Below are 19864 nucleotides of genomic sequence, written 5' to 3' on the forward strand. Positions count from 1 at the left end.
CTCAACCATGTCTATAAGGCATCCCATTAACCCTAAACGAGGCGAAAAATTACCTGCACCATACGACCTTTGTGTACCGCCTACGATGTTGCCGCCGTGTTGCACTGGCATGGTTCAAAGCCGATTTTGTCTCCAGAGGGAAGACAAAACAAGTCGTTTTCAGCATGATTAAAACATCCACTTCAGATTCGAGTTGACTTTTATGGAACAATGCAGCAAACACGACATGTGAGCTGATGTCGCTCGGTTTCCTGTGGCGTCACAGTCGTTTGCCATCCATCGTCGTCGTGCAGTTATTGTTACATAAAACTGGGAACAGAAAAAAAGGGACTGTGTGGTTCTTTTGCATGGAAGCCTTGGCTTTATTCTGCACCAGGCATGTCATTTCACATCATCCAGTTCTAAGGAATGAATTGTCAGTAGGTAGTGGATGCAAAACTGTGTTTGTTCTATATATGGTTCTATATATGCACGACAAACTATTGAAGATATCACAGCCAACACATTGTAGAAGAAAAGATTCCTTTCATCGTGAGATGCTTTCGCTGGGATGCTGTAATGACGAGCCCCGGTGTCTTCATCAGAAGGTTGTTGATGTGGCAGCAAATGACGCGCATGAAAATCCTTTTATTCCTTCAGCTGCCGTCCCATTGTCAGTGGGCAGAAGAATAGAACAAAAAGGACCAAGCCCGGAAGCCCAAGAAAAGGAACCGAAATGCACCAACCCAACATAGATTGCGACAATCTCATCAAGAGATACCACGCTGCCTGCCACACTCGGTGCTTTGAGGGCTGCCAACAGATCAACCAACCAAACAATGGAATGGACGAGGGTTCGCGCAACCGCCAACAGTGGGCAGCCGCAAAAGTGAGAAAATGGCACGGACCGATTCCCTCCCTCACCCATGCCCACGGCGGCGTGACAACGTGGGTGAAAATCTAACCGTGCCGGGTGCTGCACTTAACAACTGTTGCTTCACAGCGGGGGCTGATGATTTGATCTTTTTGCTGTCACACGAGAACGGTTCCAGGACAACCCCAGTCAGTGTTGATGACAGCTTATAATGGTTGAATTAAGAATTTAGCATGAATGGAAAATTTTGTTTCTGTAGTTCCTATTTTGGAATTACAAGAACGTTGATTCAAGTGCAACTTGCGGACTTAATTATTGAATAGTTGTTCCCAGGTGTGAGAAGGCATAATGTGCTGTTTAGAATAATAAACCGTATACTGAAATAATTATAACACCATCCCTCTTTTTCAAACAAAATATTAAAACATTGAGGATCAAAATATCGATTTCCAGCGATATGATTAAGAACATTTTGGCCTCCCAGCTTTAAATGACATAAATTTTCAATTAATGATTGTTATTTGTATATGCATGTTTACACGGCACGTTTTAGTTGGAAATAATTATGGGTACACTCAGTGACGTAGCCAGTAAATTGGTCTGGGGGAGCAATTTGATGCAGCAATTTCAATGTTACTAGTTAATCTCTTGGATCTTGAATAAAACTGATCTTTGAGTTCTATAGAGCGACGCAGCCAAAATTTTTTTAATTTGATAGAGTTCGAACATAATTTTTCTTCGGAAAATTTTGTCTCTTGGTATGCAGAGTCCTTCAATTCTCGTGTATACACGGTTTACTTGAGACAGAAATTACTTAAGGAATTCTTTCGAATTTCCCTTTAAAAATTTGCCTTATAATTGTTTTTGGCAAAACCGGATCGCCTCCCCCCCCCCTCATTCAGAAATTCCTTTAGCAAAACTTTCAAAAATTCTTCCAGGTATTCCATCGGAAATTTCATCCCATCGGATCCAGTAATTCCGCTAGAATAAAATAAAAATAACAAATCCCTAAAGAAATTTCCGAAGGAATTCCTGAAGGAATTTCCGAAATTCTTGATTTTTTTTTTTTGAAATTCTCCAAAAAATTCTTCGGAATTTCCTCCATTGATTCTTTGGGAAAATTCTCAGGAAATAACTTTGGAGATAGATCCAGAAAATTTTCTGGAAATACATCAAAATTTTCCTTTAGAAAAACCTCAAAATCCTTCAGGAATACTTGCGTCTAGAGAATTTCTTCAGAACGAATTATTTTAAGAAATTCTTTCAGAAATTCCATCGAAAATTGGTTTGGAATTCTTGCGAAAAATTTTCGGAAATACCTACGGAAATTACTTTAGGAAAATCTTAAAAGAATTCCTTAGGACATTTCTTTATGATTTCTTTTGGAAATAGCTTTTGGAATATCTGCGGAACTTAGTTAGGAATTCCTTCTTGGTTTTTTAATACAATGAAGTCTCCCTAACGCGATGTTCTGTAACTCAATATTCTCCTTTACTCGATGAAATTCAAAGTCCCTTGAATTCAGCATACTGCGTTTACTCCATAAGTCGATATTCGATATTCTCTAAACCGAAATAATTTTCCAATGCATTTTCACCTCTCTGACTCGATGTTGTCAGAAACACTTATATTAGAAGTTATAAGTGAAAAATGATAAGCGAGAAGTGAGAAATGAGGAATAATAAGTTAGAAGTAAGAAATGAGAAGGGAGAAGGGATAAGTGAGAAATTCGAAGTGAGAAAAGAGATATGAGAAGTGAGTAGTGAAGAGCAATAAGTGAAAAATTAAAAGTAAGAACTGAAAAGTTAGAAGTGAAAAGTGATAAATGAGAACTGAGAAGACACAAGTGAGATATAAGAAGTTATAAGTGAGAAGTGTAAAGTGAAAAATGAGAAGTGAGAGATAAATAGAGAGAAGTGATAAGTAAGAAATTCGAAGTGCGATGTGAAAAGTGAAAAGTGCGAAGTGAGAAGTGGGTAGTGGGAAGCAAGAAATGAGGAGTGAGAAGTTAGATGTGAAAAATTCGAGGTGCAAAGTGAGTAGTGAGAAATGAAAAGTGATAAGTGAAAAGTGAAAAATGAGAAGAGAAAAGTTAAAAGTGAAAAGTGATAAATGAGAAATGAGAATTAAGAAAGGAAATATGTATGAGTGACAAGTGAGAAATAGAGAAAAGTAAGAATTAAAAAATTAAAAATTAAATAAAAATAAGTGAGAAACTTGTAGTGTAAAATGAGAAGTGAGAAGTAAGAAGTGAGAAGGACAAAGTAAGAAGTGAGATATGAGTAGTGGGAAGTGAAAATTAGAGGTGAGAAGTTGGAAATGAGAAATTCGAAGTGGTAGTGTGAAGCGAAAAGTAAGAATTTATAAGTGAAGACTAATAAATGAGAGATAAGAAATCAGAAGTGAGGTATAAGAAGATATAAATGAAAAGAGAGAAGTGAAAAAGAAATGAGAAATATGAGTTGTGCGAAGTGAGAAACTAATAGTGACAAGTGAGAAATGTGAAACGAGAAGAGAGTAATGGGAAGAGAGATGTGCGAAGAGAGAAGTAAGAAGTGAGAAATAAGAAATGAGAAGTGAGTTGTGAGAAATGAGTAGAAAGAAGTGAGAAGTGAGGACCGGGGAACGAGAAATAAGAAACGAGATTCTTTCGCTTTCCTTCTTTCTTTTTTTCTTCCGTTTTCTATCTTCCTTCTTCTTTCCGTCTTATCTTTCTACTCACTTTTCACTACTGAACATCTCACTTCTCACTTCCCAATTATCATCTTTCATTTCTTACTCCTTGCTTCTGGTTACATCACTACTCATATACTTTTTCTCACTTCAAAACTATCAATTTTAATTTGTCACTTTTTGCCACTGACTAATCACTTCTCATTTCTCACTTTCCACTACTCACATGTTACGGCACACATCTTACTACTCAATACTCACTGCCATTTTTCAGTACTCGCTTCTCACTACTCTGTACTTATTTCGAACATCTCATTTCTCAGTACTCGCTGTTCACTATTCACTTTGAACATTTCATTTCTCACTTCTAAGTTCTCGCTGTTCACTATTCACAGCCAAATATTGATGTCTTCCCTGACCTGCCTTACTCGATGGTCCCTTCAATATCGAGTACGGGAGTGTTCACTGTAGATTCAAATCATGTAATAATCTCAATACCTCTAAACAACTCGATTTACTCTTTGAATTTTCAATAGAATGTCTTGGGAAATCTTCAATAGAGTAACTGGATATATTTCCAAAGCCATATTCAGGATTTTCAGCTTTCAGTCACATGAAAATGTTGATAATTTCAAATCATTGCCAACCTTTCGATCCGGGGGTTTGGAGATCCAAACACCCGGATCGAAACGTTGGCGACTTTGGGCCTCTTGAAGGGAGGCTTCCGAGCCTCTTGAAATGATTTGAAATTATCAACATTTTCATGTGACTGAAAGCCGAAAATCCTGAATATTAGCAACTAATCCAGTCGAAATTTCCGAAGTAATTTCCAAAGGATTTCTGAAAAAATCCCTAGACCAGCGGTTCTCAACATTTTTCTTGCGAGGTACCCCTTCAAACTTTTGAATTATTTGAGGTACCCCCTATGTTTTGCAGTAAATGAAAATAAGTGATAAAATAACTCATAAAATATATGGAAAATGGAACTAAACATTAACGGAATATATGACTCTCTATAAAGTTAGCTGAAATTTTCATTATTCCGAGCTTTTAAAGAGATGCTGAAATGACGCCTTTAAGCCTCTTGAACGTAGGCTTACAAGCCCCAAGAAAGGTGAATGCCAAGCTTCTTGAACGTAGGCTTACAAGCCCTTAGAAAGGTGAATGACAAGTCCCTTGAAAAGAGACTTCCGATCATCTCTAAATGAGGCTTCTGGGCCTCTTGAAAGGAGGCTTCCGGGCATTTTGAAAGGAGGCTTTCGGGCCTCTTGAAAAGAGGCTTCCGGGCCTCTTGAAAAGAGGCTTCCGGGCCTCTTGAAAGGAGGCTTCCGAGCCTCTTGAAAGGAGGCTTCCGGGCCTCTTGTAAGGACGCTTGCGGGCCTCTTGAAAGGAGGCTTCTGGCCTCTTGAAAGGAGGCTTCCGGGCCTCTTGAAAGGAGGCTTCCTGGCCTCTTGAAATGAGGCTTCCGGGCCTCTTGAAAGGAGGCTTCCGGGCCTCTTGAAAGGAGGCTTCCGGGCCTCTTGAAAGGAGGCTTCGGGCCTCTTGAAAGGAGGCTTCCTGGCCTCTTGAAAGGAGGCTTCTGAGCCTCTTGAAAGTAGGCTTCCCAGCCTCTTGAAAGAAGGTTTACGAACATCTTAAAAGGAGGCTTCCAAGCCTCTTGATAGGAGGCTTTCGGGCATCTTGGAAGGAGGCGTCCGGGTGTCTTAAAAAGAGGCTTCCGGGCCTCTTGAAATGAGGTTTCCTAGCCTCTTGAAAGGAGGCTTTCAGGCCTTTCGAAAGGAAGCTTTCAGGCCTCCAGAAAGGAGGCTTCCGGGCCTCTTGAAAGGAGGCTTCCGGGCCTCTTGAAAGGAGGCTTCCAGGCCTCTTGAAAGGAGGCTTCCGGGCCTCTTGAAAGGAGGCTTCCGGGCCTCTTGAAAGGAGGCTTCCGGGCCTCTTGAAAGGAGGCTTCCGGGCCTCTTGAAAGGAGGCTTCCGGGCCTCTTGAAAGGAGGCTTCCGGGCCTCTTGAAAGGAGGCTTCGGGCCTCTTGAAAGGAGGCTTCTGGCCTCTTGAAAGGAGGCTTCCGGGCCTCTTGAAAGGAGGCTTCAGGCCTCTTGAAAGGAGGCTTCCGGGCCTCTTGAAAGGAGGCTTCCGGGCCTCTTGAAAGGAGGCTTCCGGGCCTCTTGAAAGGAGGCTTCCGGGCCTCTTGAAAGGAGGCTTCCGGGCCTCTTGAAAGGAGGCTTCCGGGCCTCTTGAAAGGAGGCTTCCGGGCCTCTTGAAAGGAGGCTTCCGGGCCTCTTGAAAGGAGGCTTCCAGGCCTCTTGAAAGGAGGCTTCCGGGCCTCTTGAAAGGAGGCTTCCGGGCCTCTTGAAAGGAGGCTTCCGGGCCTCTTGAAAGGAGGCTTCCGGGCCTCTTGAAAGGAGGCTTCCGGGCCTCTTGAAAGGAGGCTTCCGGGCCTCTTGAAAGGAGGCTTCCGGTCCTCTTGAAAGGAGGCTTCCGGGCCTTTTGAAAGGAGGCTTCCGGGCCTTTTGAAAGGAGGCTTCCGGGCCTCTTGAAAGGAGGCTTCCGGGCCTCTTGAAAGGATTCTTCCGGGCCTCTTGAAAGGAGGCTTCCGGGCCTCTTGAAAGGAGGCTTCCGGGCCTCTTGAAAGGAGGCTTCCGGGCCTCTTGAAAGGAGGCTTCCGGGCCTCTTGAAAGGAGGCTTCCGGGCCTCTTGAAAGGAGGCTTCCGGGCCTCTTGAAAGGAGGCTTTCAGGACTCGGCGACGGCCGATTCCGGGCCTCTTGCCCGGCGGCTCCCGCGCCCCTTCAAAGGAGGCTTCCGGGCCTCTTGAAAGGAGGCTTCCGGGCCTCTTGAAAGGAGGCTTCCGGGCCTCTTGAAAGGAGGCTTCCGGGCCTCTTGAAAGGAGGCTTCCGGGCCTCTTGAAAGGAGGCTTCCGGGCCTCTTGAGAGGAGGCTTCCTGGGCCTCTTGAAAGGCGGCTTTCGCGCCTCTTGCAAGGAGGCTTCCGGGCCTATTGAAAGCGAGCTTACGGGACTCTTGAAAGGAGGCTTCCGGGCCTCTTGAAAGGAGGCTTCCGGCCCTCTTGAAAGGAGGCTTCCGGGCCTCTTGAAAGAAGGCTTCCGGATCTCTGGAAAGGAGGCTTCCGGATCTCTGGAAAGGAGGCTTCCGGATCTCTGGAAAGGAGGCTTCCGGGCCTCTTGAAAGGAGGCTTCCGGGCCTCTTGAAAGGAGGCGTCCGGGCAACTGAGGAGAAGAGGCTTCCTGAGAAGGAGGCTTCCTTTTGATATTTTTTCCCACAGCCACTGTGTTGGTTGTGAAGGGCAGGATTCGATGGTCTCTGAATTACTGATCGCCATGCATATTATGTACAAAACAAAATTCTGAAATAAAAAAAATATACTTTATTTATATACAACTTTATCAATAAGTTTTAATTAAAATTGTAATAAATCCGCCATTATGCATTTCTGTCCGAGGTACCCCCTGAGCCCGGCGAAGGTACCCCCAGGGGTACATGTACTCCAGGTTGAGAACCGCTGCCCTAGACCAAATTCTGAAAAAAAAACTCTTGGAGGAATGTCCAAAGATATTCTTTGACAAATTTAATGTCGGGAATGTCTTCAGGAGTTCCGATAGTAATTCGGAAAGGAAATTCCTGAAATTGTGTCCTAGATTTGTGAAAGTGTTTTTGCCAAAATTGCTAGTACCCCTCCACTACCAGAGCTCAGCCGCCGCCAGTGCCACTCGCTGACCCTTCCACCTGGTCGATCCATCTTGCTCGCTGGTCGACGACACCTCGACTTCTTGTGCCCTTAGGATCGTTGTCGTAAACCACTTTCATTGGGTTGCTCTGCCGTAATCTGGAAAAGTGACGTATACGCCATTTTCCATAAATGGTGCTAACGAGTACTACTCATCGAGCTCTTTAACAGAAAAATGGAAAACACGCGTTTTGTAAAATGGCGGTTATGTCACTTCCAGATTACGGCAGTAGCTGTCGTACATTCTGACTATGTGCGATGGGTGGTTCTCCAAACAGCTGATGGAACTAGTGATTCATTAACCTTTTCCGCGTACCGTCCTCCATCTACACCCCATAATAGATAGTACGCAGCATTTTTTTTTTTTCGAAAGCCCTAATTACGCGTTGATCCACTACGAGCATCGTCCAGGTCTCGGTCCATAGATGTCTACCGGTCAAATGGGCATTTTGTAGCTGGTTGGTTTGGTACAGCGGCGAATTATGTTCGATCAGACCGTCTTGCGGAGTGCAAAATACTCAGGCTCGTCACCATACCACCATCGTTGTCTGCCATTTGTATCATCTCACGCTCATTCGTAAGAAGGTTCTCCTTTATACACGGTGAAACTCAAAAACTCTTTAATGATGTAAATGTCAAAAAATGGGGGAATTTTGACAACTTAGAATGAGTGAAAAAATACTCTTTTCAAGAATGCAGTTTTCGTTTGGAAAGGGGTATTTTAAATACATAAATGGGTGAAAAAATACTTTGACAGTTTTATTTACAAATTCGAGGCTGCTCAAGGAAATTATTAAATTAATCAAAATATTGATAATAAACGGAAACTAATAGCATAAAACGTCTAATAAAAGAGAGAGAGAAACAGGTGAGTAAAAATCCGGGATTGTTTGTTGCTATATTACAAACTATGAACAAATAACATATTCTTTCAGAATCAGAGCAAAAGAGCCCGGAGCATGCCGAGAATCATGCGTGATTGTCGTGATCGTCCATGTGGATCTGCATCCTGATCAGGAAACCAACTCACAGCGTGAACGACGGAATCGGCAGCCCGTTCCGGTTATTTATGTTTCCTTGTTGTTAGATTAGGATCAATAATATGTGTTACCATCTTGGTTACTATCCGGTACCGTTGTATGACAATTATCAAATTTAAATAAATGTGCGACTTTGATTTGAATTATTATATGGAATTAATATATTATTGTAATCGAAAAGAATATTCTCAAAACTCACGAAATTTTATTCTCAAAAATGGGAGTAATTTACCCATTTTTAGATTTGATTTCATTCCTAAAAATGGGTAAATATTCCACATTTTTTGACGTATATGTCGTTTACTCATTAATGAGTAAAAGCAAGTTTACTCATTAAATGAGTAGATCCACTTATTCTCTGAAATGAGTGAAATTTTACCCATTAATGAGTTTCTGAGGTTATCCGTGTAGGTTAGTCTTCTTCTTCTTCTTCTTATTGGCATTACATCCCCACACTGGGACAGAGCCGCCTCGCAGCTTAGTGTTCATTAAGCACTTCCACAGTTATTATCTGCGAGGTTTCTAAATCAAGTTACTATTTTTGCATTCGTATATCATAAGGCTAACACGATGATACTTTTATGCCCAGGGAAGTCGGGACAATTTTCAATACGAAAAAAAAATTCTAGACCGGCAGCGGTAATCGAACCCAGCCACCCTCAGCATGGTTAGCACGGCCAAGGAGGGCTCCTTTATAGGTTTGTACGCTGCAGAAAAGTACTGTGCAAAAAGAAAATGCACGGCAAGATTCCGCTACTGAAATTCTTTCAGTAGTGCTGTCACTTTTCCTTACGGAAAAATATTCCGTACCATTTAATTCCGTACGGAAAAGTGACATTTACTTTGGTAATTTGCTTCCGTAAATCTGTTCCGTATGAGCAGCGTACTAGGCTGATGTCGTGAACGGTTGAACTTTTCATAGAACTTTCTTTCTTCATTAATATGGTACAGTTGCTCCGTCTCTTCACGGTCTGCTGTTCCACGCCCGTTTGCAGTGTGCCTCGTTTGTCTTGTAGTTGTGTCATGCAGCGTTGCAGCACTCTCACCAAAGATGCCTTAAATGGAGGTGGTTCAATGTGTCAAACAAGCCAAACCGCCATGTAGAGTCAGTTTGTTTTGATGCTAAAATCTAGCAAACAATGCGACTCATGAACGATTGCACGAAGCATTCTTAGCAACCCCATCACACCAAAAAAATATGAATCTTGCAGGTGACGTAATTGAATTAAATGACACAATCACACAGGACGTAATATGAATTAAGATGTATTTTTCGGTCAACTGGGATGCACACGGAAGTCTCTGTCCAATCACCACAGTTTTAATGAAAAAGAACTTAATTTTATGTTCCTCGAAACCAAAACACAGCAAGCGGAAATGACAGCAAAAGCTCTCGACACTCAAGCAACGCTGGGTTGATGCAGTGAACATAGCATTCACGGCAGAATGCAGAACCTGTTTTACTTCGATCTCGCTTCATTCAAAAGTATGAGATGGTTGAGTGGTAGCGTGGCGCTCATGCAGCACACCAATGTTCGAATTCCGTCAGTAATTTTATGATTTTGGTTTTAATAAAACAGTCATGTAGACTTAATAGCGAACTTAGGTTTCACCTTTGCCACGACACAATTGTGCATCGATAAAAATGCTCGTGGGTGTCGGTCCCGGAGCATTTAAAATTACATTTTTTTTAGTGTAAATGTAAAAGAAGAGGGGAAGAATACAGTACAAACAAACTTGCTAGCCAGTCAACTCACAGGCTGTCACTTTTCCTTTTCGAACCTTTTTTATCACACCCCACATCCAGCCACTGCTAAGAACGTGATCTCCATGCGGCCTTGCGGATGTTCTTACGGGGGAAGAAAGTGCTTCAGACAACGTCAAAGACGAAACACAGACTACACTTTGTCTAAAGAGACTTATTTTCAAAAAAATCAAAAACATCGTTTTTCGAGTTTTCGAGTTACACTGCGGTGATCTGCTCGCCAGGGTTATTACTACGAAGTGGTGCATGTTGCTGCTTGCGCCAGAGCCAGAAAAAAAAACCATTCTAAATTCACCTAGTAGTGATGTACTGCCTTCCTTCCATTTTGCCAGCGCCCTTTTCAGTTCCATTTACAATTCTCTTTATTATTTAATTTTAACGCTATGACTGGATGAAATTCAAGAGAGGTCAATTATAAGCTTTGTCCTCTATCGAATACAATTTGTTGCGAGACAATCTATTAAGAATTACTATATGAAGAATTGGCAACAGTTTTTGCATGCGTTGTGTCCTGTGTGTGACATACACACAGACAAACAGACATTTGCTCAATCAGTCGATCTGAGTTGATTGGTATATAAGCAATGGGTCTCCAGGTTGGAGGTTCTGTTTGTTGCCCTTTGTTGGTTACGATAAACTTGTTTTCATAGCATAGCTTGATATGATTGAAAGAGCTTTATTCCTCTCGTTCATCGTTCACATTACCAATTGAGAGCGATTTGTTTCAGAGTGATCATACGTACACTTATTATACGAGAAAGATAAAACATCTCTATAACATACCACACATTAATATCTCTGTGAATGGAGTAAGTTCCTTTAGTGCGAATACATTGCATGGAATGAAGGGACCAATAATCAAGTATTCTTGCCATAGAATTCAAATATAAAACACGGGGATGCAAATGAGTGCTCTTGGTTACGTTTCCAAGTACCAATGCGGGTTGCTCATACCATTGCCTACCCTGAACTTGCTGTTTTTTTCCATCTTCTATGTCTTAATGAATACACGGTCGCAACAGTTGCAAACAAATTGAGTTTAATTTCGAGGTATGAATAGCAAAACATTGAAAAATAATGAGGATGTAATAACATCCGTGGGTGCAATTATAATTTTCCCTACCGCCTGAGAAATGTCGCAGTAAGGCAGCTCCGTATTTAATAACTGCACTATGCACGGGAAGGGATGCGGTTCTGTCGTGGTTCGTTTTTCATTTTGCACTGCCGTGTTGCACTTTTTCATTCTTCGATATATGCAGACAAGAGCGCGGCGATATAAGCTCCGCAGTCTGAGAGGAAGATGGTTCTTTTATTTTGCAAATACGATGGCAGAACAAAAGAGCCGGATTCTGTTGAATTGAGCGCCAAATGAAATAGAATGGAACATCATTTGAGTAGGTTCTTGGGATGGCATAATTTCGTTCGAAGAAAAAGTTACTTATTCTATTTTTGAACTCAACTCGCTTCATATAGTTGGACAATTAAGTTCTTCTACTTACAATCATGAAAAACAGATTGCATACTAATTATAGCCTTACCTCCATGTTCAAATTTATGAAACCCGAAGTCCTTTTAGTAGAATGTCTTTTTTGCCATAAGACGTGTTAGTACTGTTCCACCACGTTGTAATCTGTATAGATTCATATTTCGACCTCAACTGTAAGGCCGTTTTTAGTATCTCGTACCCTCTAAGTAGTCACTGACACTGAAGACCGCCTTATAGTTGAGGTCAGAATACGTATCTCTAAAGTGGTTGAATTGAATGGAACAGTACTAACTCGTCTTATGACAAGTTAAAATACTATTTATTAATGCAAAAGCAAAAAAAACGGAATTTCAAGGCTCTGGTATTTTTGTTCTCTTCTCATGAGTAGAGAGTATTATCGTTTGGGTGAACGTGTTATCCAGTTCCAATATTTGACCAATGTGAATTGAAGTAACTGCCAATAAAAGATGGACAAACTAGAATGTTTTAAAATTATTATGAATTTAAACTTTATGATAATTTTGATGAGGTAATGATGTATTTTAACTTCTTATAGGAAGCTATACGAAACAAACCTCAAATGTTCTGATGAATGCCAATTTAATAATAATACCCTTTTTGTTTCAGTTTATTAAGACACTTTGACAAAACAGCTAACATCTCATTAAATTAATTGTACAAGCTGCTCCAACGAACCAGTTCATAAAACTGCAACCTCAGTTCATTATCATCTGAAAGCAGCTGTTTGATCTTGTTGAGGGATTGCCGATCCATAAATCACATAATTAAGGCTCTGTCTGAACCGTCTGCTACGGGCGTTATCCTTCCTCCGTTGATCAAAAAAGTGGAAGGAAGCAAAAAATATGACAGCCCGAAACCCGATGGAAGACGTGTCGGTATTTTGTAGAACCAGACACGATAATTTCATTAACTGTCGCTCCGACTCTTCTCAACCGACCAACCGGGTTAGACCTTTATCAAAACTTCATCCATCGTGGATGAGCGTGTTCCATCAAAACAAAATCTTTTCTAATTTTTTTTTTTCGTTTCTTCGCCAAGGTTCCGATTTTCATGGGTCGATCCCAGACTGACAAGATTCTGCGAAAAAATAAGCCGAATGAAAAATCCCCCATTCCCCATCAACGCATTATTGGCGGAGCCAGCTTCGGAAAAATCCACAAACTTCTGATGGGTCTCGTCTCGACCATTGAACGAAGGGTACTTTTGCCATTGATTAATCGTTCCGCGGTTTTTGCCCTGATGGTATTCGTTTATCATCATGGGATTCATGCAGGGATTGAAAAATGTTTTTTTTTTCGTCAGTTCGAGGGAAAACTCTTGGTCCGGTTGCTCGGTCGTTCGAACCCGATGTCACTTCAATCTGCCAATGCAGGACAGCGTGGGTGCGTGTGATTGTGGTTTAATTAAAAATTTAATGAACTCCATAGCTCGAGGGTTTTGTGGTAGCTTATTGATTTTCTATTATCCGCTGGAAGTAATCATGGAAGATGGGTTAATTTTCGTTTGATACACAGTCAACAGCGGTAGGAATTTCATTGACACAAGCATTAATAAACTTCCGAAGCAAACTGACAAATACGTTTCCCATCTTTTCTGTCTGTTTCAGTGATAGACGCTCTGTTGGATGTGCAGGTCACAGTGCCCCGAGCAGTTCGGAGAGGTGACAGTGCAGTGCTGTACTGCTATTACGACATGGGCGACGAGAAGCTGTACTCAGTCAAGTGGTACAAGGGCCGACGGGAGTTCTACCGGTACACACCGAAGGAGAACCCACCGATGAAGGTGTTTGCCGTGCCCGGGGTCCAAGTTAAGGTAAGTACTTATGAAACAAATTGTTAGACATAAGAAATTTGTATTTGCAACATCGACTTAGTTGTTCACTAACTAAGTGGGATTAATCGACCCGATTTTCCGTTAATGTTAGACAGTATGATTTTTTAGTCGATTTCATGACGGGTGATGAACAAGTAATGCGAAAATATAAAATATCAAATGGAGATTAATTTGAAAAATGTGCGTGGTGAAAATGATCAACTTTGATTGAAAGCTTAATAATGAATTTTTTTAGAAGACCAACACTCTGGATACGAAATTGTTCGAACGGCTTCGAAAAACCCTAAGGGGTCGTTCAAAAATGACGTCACATGCTTTAGGGGGGAGTGGGTCCATGATTTTGTGACAGTACAGAGACCAGGTATACAAAAATCGGCGACAGAGGGGGGGTCCAGAAATCTCAAAAAGTGGTGAATGTCATATTTGAATCGCCCCTAACTGAATAGTCAAATCAGGCCCCTGCTGGTTGGATGTGCTAACTCGAATATATGTTGACACAAGTAATTTTTAATTCTATATCATTTCACACCAAGATATCCTTTAATACTTGCTAATAGTTGGCTCAAAATTCCTATAATCCCCATAAAAACAATATCTTTAAGCCCAAAATCATATTTCCATGCCAGTCGAGCAGCAAGAAACACAGCATCATTTTCCCTTTTTCATCCCTTCGGAAAGTTAACAACCTCAACCATTCAAAGCCTTACCGCATCCCATCGAACGGCGGAGTATCCCTTGTCCATCCCATCCACACCGACCACCAGCTTCTGAGAGCTCGCCTTGACTGCGCTGTGGTTGGGGATCATCTCCTAAGCCTTCGCATGTGTATTTAAAATCCGGTCCAGTTCGTACGCAACCGGACGAGCGGTTCACACAACGAGCCGGCATTAAAAGACAATGAAAATGAGCATCATAAAGCAATTATAATATCAACCTTGCTCCAATGCCTTCAGGGTGCCGGCTGGACCCGGGATGTGATGCTGATGATGTCTGATGGTTGGTCCCATCCCTTTGAGCTTCGGTCTCGAAGCCAATTTCCGCCAGCAGCGTGTGGGGAGAAAAAGAACACTTATTTCAGCCAATCATCTCTTCTGGGCGATGACTAGGAGATAAAGACTGTCCCGGGTAGCCTCCGGAAATCTGAAACTGAAGTGTGCAACCGTACAAGGGTAAAAATGTATAATAAGGCAAACCTCAATCTGGTTAAGGAATTTTAAATATACCAACATGTTCGGGCGGATGAAGTCAAACGCTTAGATATGTTTTCATGACTCCATAGAACGGTTTTTATCGAGCGTATGAAGTGATGTAGGCAATGTTCGCCTAAAAATGTGGGATCCTGACTAAGAAGTCATTTTTCCAAGTCCATTTTTCTCCTCATGTTTTGCTGTAATAGTTGTGAACTTGTGGCGCTTGATGTTTTCTTTTCATGTGGCCTCATGTTGCGTTATATCTTTGAAGTGATTTAACTGGATTCCCAACTTATTTCAGTTGTATGACCAATGACTTATCGCAAGCAATATCATTGGATGAGTCAAATTGGTTGATGGATTAAATGTTATTACGTTATTTTTTTCCTGCAAATTTAGCAAATTGAACACTAAATTTATACAACGGGAACTCCTGTCCTACATCATCTACGAACCAGGGTTGAACCATATATAAATATCAAAATATTATAATAGTTTACCTTCCCTCCCTTCCGAATATCTCTGTTACTAGCACCCTGATGATAATATCCACCATCACAGCATATTCTGGACTAGATGAACGTGTTAAGCAGAAAAACTGTTCAAACATGAAAAAATGAATTCATTCACCCTTTCCCTTTGCCCGGACATAACCACAACCAGAACAGCCATGGCTCCGTCCCGCTTCTTGTATCAAAACCCATAACGCCTGTTTGCTGGAACATTATTGTACATTCGAACATGTACAAATTGTAGCACAGCAGTGATGAGGCTTCGCTAGCAGTGGGGGGAGCAGCAGCCAGTGGAACAACTTTGAAACATAAATTCATTGTGGTTTTTCAGGCACTCTGCAGCTTTATGGGAGGGAAAGGAACCTCTTCCACTTCCACACATGAGTGTGAGCAATTTTTTTTTCTGTTGCCGGTTGTTTCAGGAAAATCTTTTTGCCTCGATGAAAGATGGGCGGGCACAGCAAGGAGGAAACGAGTGGCGTCCAAAATTAGATTAATAAGCGAGTGAGATTGAAAGTTTTTTTTTGTTGTGGGAATTGTGGGAGCAACTCACCATAGGATAGAAGTAGCATTCGGTTGGAGAAAAAGTAGAAATCTGGCATTTTTCGTAAACGTGAAAGATTTATAGCATGAGGAATTTATCGCGCAAATAATGGATGCTTGCTTCTTTTCCCAAACACAAGATAAACTTGATGTAATCTTGAATGTATATTGCTTACAACATGGGTGACACACGGAGTTTCAAGAGTTATGTAGCAGACATAATATATATGGAGAACTTCAGAGCAAACCTTGTTTCGGAAGGAAATACATAAGGTAGGAATTTGAATTTGGATTCTAATTTGGTTTCGAATACGTTATTGAAGGTTAACCTAAATTTCGTATCAGCTTGCTATTGATTCAATTGAAGCACCGCAAGCCTGGTTAGGTAAACGTACAACAACATTTGTCGAATAAAAAAAATTGTCGAACCTCTCCTTGAATTGGAAAAGTTATTTTATTATTGGGATATGCGTACGAGAGATCCTACTGTCCATTAGCTGGTATCTCTGCTGTCATTTTTAACGGAAAGGCGGTATTCTGGCGGTATTATCGTATATACTAACAGCGAGCCAGACCAGTTTGTTAAGAATTTGTGAAGACGAGAATATTCAAAGTCAAAGCAATATAAATTGCGGTTTATCAGTTAGAAGATAGGCATCGTTAGATCTGCATTCACTTGAATAAGTGATGCGATCGTACCAGTTTTTACACAATGATTTTAACGGTAGTAGGTCATTTGGCATAAAGTCGTTTGACATAAGGCCGTTTTGCATAAAGGTCGTTTGGCATAATGGTCATTGAGCATAATAGTTTTGTAATCATTAATTTCGAAACATATGCATAATATGTTCAATTATTTATAATGATTGTCATTAGAACATTATAAGAGAGATGTTCCAAATTGATTATTTCGAATTAAGATCAGATGCTATCAAATCAATGCTTGAAGGAACTTTGTTAGGGAAATGTTCCGATCTCCATCTCACTGTACATATATCCATCTCATCGCTTATCAAAGAAATGCGGCACTAAATTTGTCGCTTCTTTTTGTCAACATGCGTGCTCACTGCTGAAAAAATCACAATAATAATAAACAAATCAAATTCCTTTCCATTGCTTTGTTTTTGATGGGACGGAAATAGGGTCTATGAGATGAAGTGGCGAACCGTTCCCCTAGTATTTTAATTATCTGCCTATTTCACTTGAAATCTCTTTACCTCTGGTCAGCAGCAATATCGTCGTTGACTTAAACAAACTACAAAATATGGTAACTCAATTAGCAAAATTGTAAGTGCTCAAGAGAAAAAACTATTTTTACACAAAAAAGGCAATACAAAGCAAATGAAGTTATTTCTTCATGAGATAAGAAAAGAGCAAAGAAGAAACGATTCCTATTCGCCTTTCGCGTATACAGTGAACTCTCTCTAACTCGATGTTCTGTAACTCGATATTTTCCTTTACTCGATGAAACACAAAGACCCTTGAATCTAGCATACCGCGTTCCCTCCGTAAGTCGATATCTCCCTTACTCGATATTCTCTAAGTCGAAGTAATTTTCCAATGCATTTTCACCTCGCTAACTCGATGCTGTCAGAAACAGTTACATGCACGAAGTGTGCACCAAGTGCGAAATGAGAAGTAAGAAGTGAGAAATAACAAGTAATAAGTGATAAATGAGAAATTCGAAGTGAGAAGGTAAAAGTAGAAGTGAGAAATGAGAAGTGAGAAGTGAGAAATTTGAAGTGAAAAGTTAGAAGTGAGAAATTCGAAGTGCAAAGCAATAGTGAGAAATTCAAAGTGAAAAATTATAAGTGAGAAATAACAACTCAGCAGTGTGTTATAAGAAGTTATAAGTCAGAAATGAAAAATGAGAAGTGAGACGTAAGATGTGCAACGTAAGAAGTGGTAAATGAATAGTGAGAAGTGAAAAGTGAGAAGAATGAAGTGAGTAGTGGGAAGAGGGAGGTGAGATGCGAAATGTGTGAAGAGAGAAGTAAGAAGTGAGTAGTGAGAAGTGAGAAATGAGGAGTGAGAAGTGAGTTGGGAGAAGGGAGTAGTAAGAAGTGAGAAGTGATGATCGAAGAACGAGAGAAATAAGATTCTTTCTCTTCTCTTCTTTCTTGTTTCTTCTTCTGACTTTTTTGTCCACTCACTTCTCACTACTCAACATCTCGCTTCTCCTTTCCTAATTCCCAATCATCTCTCTCTCTCTCTTCTCACTCCTTGCTTATGTTTATCTCACTGTTCACATACTGCTTCTCACTTCTGAACTTACAACTTAACATCTCACTTCTCACAACTTACTTCTCAGTTCTCATTTCTCACTTTCCACTACTCACGTGTTACTGCACACATTTCACTTCTCAATACCGTTTCTCATTTCCGTTTCTCAGTCTCTCACTACTCTGCCTAACTTATTTCGAACATCTCATTTCCCACTGTTCACTACTTACTTCGAACATCTCAATGCCAAGCGGCATTCGGTCAAATTTAAAAGTGTTCCCTATCTCAATACCTCCCAAACTCGATGGTCCTTTCAAAATCGAATAAGGAAGAGTTCACTGTACTAAGTATACACAAAGGCTAAAGGATCACTAGACCCATAGTGTTATGTACCAATCGACTCAGCTCGACGAATTGAGGTGATGTCTGTATGTGTGTGCAAAAAAATGTGAGACACACTTTTTTGCACTTAGCCTTATCCGATTTACTTGCAACAGGCATTCGAAGCGGAATCCTTCCTAATTTTTCGCTGTTGAATATGGATCATATTACTGAAATTATGGATCATCATCAGGATACAAATAGCGCAAATTTGAAATTTTTATGGATCAAAATATAGTTTTTATGGATTTTTCAAAGACTTGAGGATCATAAAATTATTCGTTATAGAATCTCTCGATCTATTTTACGGATCGTTTTTCATTTTTGCCTTTCTCGTATACTAAGTATACGGTAAAGGCTATATGATCGCTCCAAAAACAAACTTTTTATAGAGGGCCCGGAGACCCATAGTGTTATATACCAATCGACTCAGTTCGACGAATCGAGGTGATGTCTGTGTGTGTGTGTGTGTGTGTGTGTGTGTGTGTGTGTGTGTGTGTGTGTGTGTGTGTGTGTGTGTGTGTGTGTGTGTGTGTGTGTGTGTGTGTGTGTGTGTGTGTGTGTGTGTGTGTGTGTGTGTGTGTGTGTGTGTGTGTGTGTGTGTGTGTGTGTGTATATGTGTGTGTGTGTGTGTGTGTGTGTGTGCGCAAAACTACTCAACAAAATGTCACTCATTTTTGGGCACTTATCCTCAACTGATTTGCTCGCAACAAGTTGCATTCGACGCAGAATCCTGTCCCATTGTTTCCTATTTGAAATTGGCCAGATCGGACTATGGGATCGCAAGTTATGGCCAAAATACAAATTCATTTGAAAAATCGCGTAAAATGTCACTCATTTTTCGGGCACTTATCTTCAACCGATTTGCTCGCAACAAGTTGCATTCGACGCAGAATCCTGTCCCATTGTTTCCTATTTGAAATTGGCCAGATCGGACTATGGGATCGAAAGTTATGGCCAAAATACAAAATCATACGAAAAAATCGCGTAAAAATGTCACTCATTTTTCGGGCACTTATCTTCAACCGATTTGCTCGCAACAAAATGCAATCGACGCAGAATCCTGTCCCATTGTTTCCTATTTGAAATTGGCCCGATCGGACTATGGGATCAAAAGTTATGGCCAAAACACAAATTCATACAAACAAATCGCGTAAAAAATGTCACTCATTTTCGGACACTTATCCTCAACCGATTTGCTCGCAACAAGTTGCATTCGATGCAGAATCCTGTCCCATTATTTCCTATTTGAAATTGGCCAGATCGGACTATGAGATCGAGAGTTATGGCCAAAATACAAATTCATACGAAAATATTGCGTAAGAAATGTCACTCATTTTTCAGGCACTTATTCTCAACCGATTTGCTCGCAACAAATTGCATTCGACGCAAAATCCTTTCCCATTGTTTCCTATTGAAAATTGGACAGGTCGGACTATGGGATTGGAAGTTATGACCAAAATACCATTTTAGCCTTTTTATACGAAAAGGCTGTATGTTCGCTCCAAAAACCAAACTTTTACAGAAGGCCTGGAGACCCATAGTGTTATATACCAATCGATTCAGCTCGACGAACTGAGATGATGTCTCTGTCTCTCCCACTTCATA

The 19864-nt window shown here is 40.9% G+C and overlaps 1 protein-coding gene across 2 annotated transcripts in view; it reads left to right on the top strand.

Annotated features, from left to right (window-relative positions):
* Positions 1 to 19864, top strand: part of LOC134213122 (uncharacterized) — a 486987-nt gene that overhangs the window by 403577 nt on the left and 63546 nt on the right. For both annotated transcript variants that reach the window (XM_062691744.1, XM_062691745.1), the window contains one exon: positions 13181 to 13386. In XM_062691744.1, coding sequence (XP_062547728.1) covers positions 13181 to 13386 — 206 coding nt within the window. The remainder of the gene's footprint in view (positions 1 to 13180; positions 13387 to 19864) is intronic.

The sequence above is a fragment of the Armigeres subalbatus genome, chromosome 2 (genome assembly GCF_024139115.2).
Source record: "Armigeres subalbatus isolate Guangzhou_Male chromosome 2, GZ_Asu_2, whole genome shotgun sequence".
Classification (NCBI taxonomy): domain Eukaryota; kingdom Metazoa; phylum Arthropoda; class Insecta; order Diptera; family Culicidae; genus Armigeres; species Armigeres subalbatus.